Consider the following 5,178-nt stretch of genomic DNA (forward strand, 5'->3'; position numbering starts at 1 on the left):
AAACTATCCCAAGCAGGGCTGGGAGGGGGGTATAAAAAGACCTCTGCCCATGTGCTCACTCTTTTTCCTCTCCTCTGCTGCTTCTTGCAAGACCATCTGTCTTCTGCAATAAACTGTAACCTTCTTCCCAAAGCAGTTGCCATGTTTGCTTATTTATTCCCGGCTTGGATGAACCAGGATGAAGACTTACTTCTAACACTAGCTCATCTGGAAATCAGTCCCAAAAGTCATGGACCGCAATCTGATACAAAACTGTATTAAGTGATTATTTGTTTTTATCTTGGCTAATTTGCTTTTTTTTTAAAAAAAATATGATCCTTCCCCCAACACATGTTCTTGTGCCTTTTCCCCAAATAGTTGTGCAGCTCATTTTATCTTCAAGTTAATATAATTGTAAGCCGGGAGTTTCTTTTATAACAACTTTCATTTCCCACAATAGCACATTTTCAGTAGTGTTTGCTATTCACCTTGCTATGTAGAGATGGGCATTCCTATTTCCTTCGGGATGAAGCCTAATGGGAAATCCACACTTCCTGATTTTTGTTTCAATTTGGAAAACTTGGGAAAGTAAGGCTGGTGCCAAATAGAGAGGCAGCAAAAGAGAAAATGCGCCGTTTTACGATCAGCCAGTAGTAGTCCAGCTCTTTCCTTAGACCTCTCGAGTAGCGTGAAGAAGAGCGGCGCGTCTCCGCGTTTATTCTCCCCTCAGGCTCCCGGACCTGATCCCCAAGAGCCAACCAAGCGCGAGGGGCAAACTGGGGCTGGCTCTCCTCTCCTCCAAGAGGATGCCCAGCCGCCACCTTGGCGATCTCTGGGCTGCTGCCATCACCGTGGAGCCCGAAGGCTGGGTGGAAAAGTCGTCAGGTGGGCCAGAGGCTCGGTCCCGCCCTCCCGCAGGGCAGCGCGCCGCTGTTGGCGCCTACAATTGCTCCCGGCAAGCGGCGACCGATGGCTGAGCAGCGGCAGCCCGGTGTCCCCGAGGAGGCGATGGGCAAAGCGGAGATCGCTATGGTACGCGCCGGGTCTTGGGAGAGGGCGAGGGGGGCGTTATTCGGTGCAACAGAAGCGCGAGACGGCGCTCCCTTGGAGGGCTGCTACGGAGGAAAAGGCATTTCGATCCGTGCACCTCCTCCTGCCTTCAGGGCTGCGCGAGGCTTCCCCGGTTGACCTCCTGCTTTGGCCCAACTCTCAACAAGTCTCGGACCTCGCTGGGTCTTATTTTGCGACTGATCGCTCTCAGACTCCCAGAGGATGGTGCCTGTTTACCAGTTGTCCTGTTTTTCAGAGTTTACCCAGCCTTGCCTAAGGCCAGTTCAGGGAGCGGCCCTCTTAGTTCTCGTCTTCGTGCCTTTTTAATTGGTCTGCAGAAGCTTGTATGGATCTTGTCTAAAGAAAGCTTCCTCAGCCGGCAGCCCGAAACTTAGCCACCTGAGGGACGACCTCTGTACTCTCTGGGGCTTCTTACCTTTGCACAAAGATTGCAGTGAATGAATTACTCCGTTAAGAGGCAGAACTGCTGGCTTAGCCCCTTCTATTTTCTTGCCCATAGAGAAAAAAACTGGACTGACTGAGGAAGGGAAGATTCTTTCCTGGACTCCATAAAAAGTATAGGAAGCATTTTCCCCCTCATTGCACAAACTATTAGTGCCCTGCCCTCCATACAGAATATTGCATAAACAATATATAGAATGATGTTAATATTAGCAATAATGTCACTACTGATGGCGACAACTTTTTATTCCTACAGCAGTAGCTGGTTGATAGGATGTATTGCAGGTTGGAAGTGCCCAAAACTTGTGACCTCCTGTAATGAATTAAGCATCAACCATTATAAAAAGGAATGATTAAAATCCATCATCACCATCACCTTAAACCTAGAAACCTGGCTTCAGGTCCCTTGCTTTGACCGTCTTGCAATTCACTTCGGACACACATATAGACTATCATCAACACTTTGTGAAATATTGAATGCAGAGAAAAGGGTAAAAGGTAACCCTTCAATAATCAAAAAAGGAACATGCGCAGTAGGGAATATATAAAGAAAAAAGGGGAGAAAATTGGAATGTATATCAATATAACAAGGGAAAATATTTGAGAATTTATAAAAGGTTTTCTAATATTTGAGAGCAAGATCATACTTCCTCCCCATATATATGGCAGTGTTGCCTTTATGAAAACATTTAATGTCAATATTCTTATCTGGTGCAGCAATTATATTTAAAGTTGGTAATAATAGACAATCTTGTATGTTACATTTTATATATGAAAATCTGAGACAAGGACATTGAGCAATATCTTAGCCTTGGATACCTTTATTTCATAAGCTGGTGCCCTTTGTAGGGTGTTTCCAGCTCATATAGAAAATAGAGATGTGTGGCTTTGAGGGGTGAGAAAAAAGACGCAACACTTTTCTTCCTTTTGTGCCAGTGTTGAAGGATGCCAGCATATGCCCAAACATGGTCCTGCCTAGTGCCTGGCACCTGGCAGTGCACAGATGATGGTAGTATGACATTCAGACCTCTTGCCAGACCGGTCCTGTGGCTTTCCTCTGTAGGGAAGGTCAAGGAAGGTAACTGGAGTGAAGCAACAATAACCGGATCAAGAGGAGAGGCCAAGACAGCAGAATCTCTCTCCCAGGGCCACGGGTGTGCTTTTGTGCACTTTGGTGGTGGCTTCCCCACTGAGGAGGGAATTGCCCTTGGATTTGTGCATCTGGCGCGACGGGGGAGGAGGGTGGAATGGCTGTGTGGAGATTTCATTCCAGGAGAAAGAAGGAGAGACTTCTTTGATACTCCTTTCATCAAAATGAAAGACCTATTGACCTGGAAAGAAACTAGTTAGTTTCTTAGCATGTTTAAACATTGACATAAAAGGCATATTTATTTGTTTGTTTGTTTGTTTGTTTATTACATTTCTATATTTTTATATATTAAGCAGTTGGTGAAACTTAACAGACAAAGGCTGCTGAAAGCTTCAGAATGGTGGAATGATGCATTTTGAAAGGAAGAACTCATTGACTTGCAAAGACCGGATCCTAAGAATCCATAACTATATACCCATTAAATACAGTATTTATATTCAGTTTCTCTGTAATTGCTCAGCAAGGCTAATGAAAAACTCAACAATAAAACAAAGCTGGCCAAATTAAGCACATTTTTAATATAATTTTGCAGTTAATGGGAATAACTACCTCTTATATATGTAGTTAGCATAAAATAATGTAAGATAAGCTTTACCCAACTCTGTGATATTTACTGAAGGAAAGGTTTAATTTGAACAAAGATCATTGGACAAAGGATCTTAATCTTTCTGAAATTAATTAATTGGCTCTTAATTAAAAATCTAAAAAAGATCACATGTGTATCATATTTATAGTAAATTAGCCCTGATTTATTTCTACCCAGTTTCCTGTGTTTGGCAAGCACTCTAGAGGAGTATGTGTTGGCTAGCCTATGGCTTCTAATGTAGCTCTATCATTTATAGGCAAAACACTACCAATATACCTACCTCTCCATACCAAAGGGTCCTCTCTGTAGCTACATATTCAAGCACAGTTGTTTATATGACGAGGAACTCCAGGTTGCCTAATCCCACTGAGTTGATTTCCTGCTCTTTAAGATTTTAAGACTTTCATTATGACCTTTTGCAACTCATCTTTGTCTTTTTTTTCTGGTGGACCAGCACATCACCTGTCATTTTTAATTTCTAAGAATGCCTCTGGGGTTTACATAGGAATAGAAGCATTGCTGTAAACAAAGATGAGGCTGGAAGCGAATGCGTTCTCTACCTTATTCCCTACCTTTCACCAGACTCCCCTACAGCAGTGGGGAGAAGAGGCTGAAGATGAAGCCATCTATAGCATCACCCTTGAGCGAGTGAAGGCAGAGCCTGCAGCCAGTGGAGCATCTTCCTTGGTAGGTTCTGTTATCATTCAAAGAAGAACAAGGCCCTCTCCACTTTTATCACAAGGGAAACAAATTGGTGGAGGTCAGGAGGAAAAAGTAATTCACTGAAAATGAGGCATTTTTCATGCAGTTAGTCTTAATTTAATTATTTCGAAAGGTTTTTCATTCCATTGAAGTGATGGACCTTATCCCTAGGTTTAATGTTAGCTGGAGGAAAGGGCACTCAGTGGCCAATGGTCCTGAAGGTTACATGCAATCTACAACTCAATAGCAGTTACCAGAAAAGTGGTAACTTGTTATTATACTTTGGATTTCCAAGGCCCCAATGATCCTGCACTCAGAGCAGAGAGTGCTGGGCTAGATGGGCCTTTGAACTTATCATGGTGACTCCTTGAACCCAAGCATGTGGTTTTCTTGGCAGCAGTACACAAATGAGATGTCTTTGTCTTCTGCTGATAAGACCCTGAGATGTGCCAGTGGTCTCCTACTTAAGTATAAAGTCCCATTCTGCTTAACCCTTTCGGATCAGTCAAGGAGCCATCATTTACTTCAGCGAGCTTCAAATACTATATGCTTTTGATTTACTTATATGCAAGAGCAGTGTTGCTGCAGGCTTTACTGTTTATCTCATGCCTACCCCTTTCCCAGAAGGAGCATCCAGAAACACCAGAATGTCCTTTTGTCCAGTACCGTACTTGCAAGAGGCGCACATTGCGGGCTGCCACCCTCCCCCAGCTGGTGAAATGGCTGCTGACAGCAAAAAAGGAAGGTGACCTTGGCTACACCTCCAGCTTCCTGGCTACCTATCAAGCCTTTGCTACTCTCATGCAGGTGTTGGAGCTGCTGCTGCCTCTGGGACCAGATAAGTGAGCCACTGGCACAGGGTGGGTGGTGTAGAGGTGGAGAACACAGGAAGCTCCCAAATCAGACCTCCCAGGAAGGTTTGAATTAGGAACTTGGCAGAACAGAAATAGAGAGCGTTCTGCTGCTGTTTCTGGCAATTTCCCTGCAGATTGACTCTTTCACGCTAGCGTAGCTCAGTGTAGCTTCATAAAAATCTAATTATTGACTCAAAGCATATTTTATTTATTTATTTATTTATTTATTTGTTCCCATTTATACCCCGCCCTTCTCCCGAGGGACTCAGGGCGGCTTACAGGTAAATAAAAACAGTACAATACAATAAATATCTAAAAACCAAATTAAAATATATATTAAATGACCTGTATTAGATTTAAAATTTTAAAATCCCTATAAAATCCCCCCCTAGGCC

General features: G+C 43.5%; 1 protein-coding gene across 1 annotated transcript in view; it reads left to right on the forward strand.

Moving 5' to 3' along the window:
• The first annotated feature begins 987 nt into the window (after positions 1-987).
• The window catches only part of RGL3 (ral guanine nucleotide dissociation stimulator like 3), a 29,970-nt gene continuing 25,779 nt past the window's right edge, over positions 988-5,178 (forward strand). The window contains 3 exon segments of the mRNA XM_029283603.1: positions 988-1,011; positions 3,810-3,914; positions 4,554-4,771. Coding sequence (XP_029139436.1) covers positions 988-1,011; positions 3,810-3,914; positions 4,554-4,771 — 347 coding nt within the window.

Source organism: Protobothrops mucrosquamatus, unplaced genomic scaffold (assembly GCF_001527695.2).
Source record: "Protobothrops mucrosquamatus isolate PMUCROS unplaced genomic scaffold, P.Mucros_1.0 scaffold150, whole genome shotgun sequence".
NCBI classification, from domain to species: Eukaryota; Metazoa; Chordata; class Lepidosauria; order Squamata; family Viperidae; genus Protobothrops; species Protobothrops mucrosquamatus.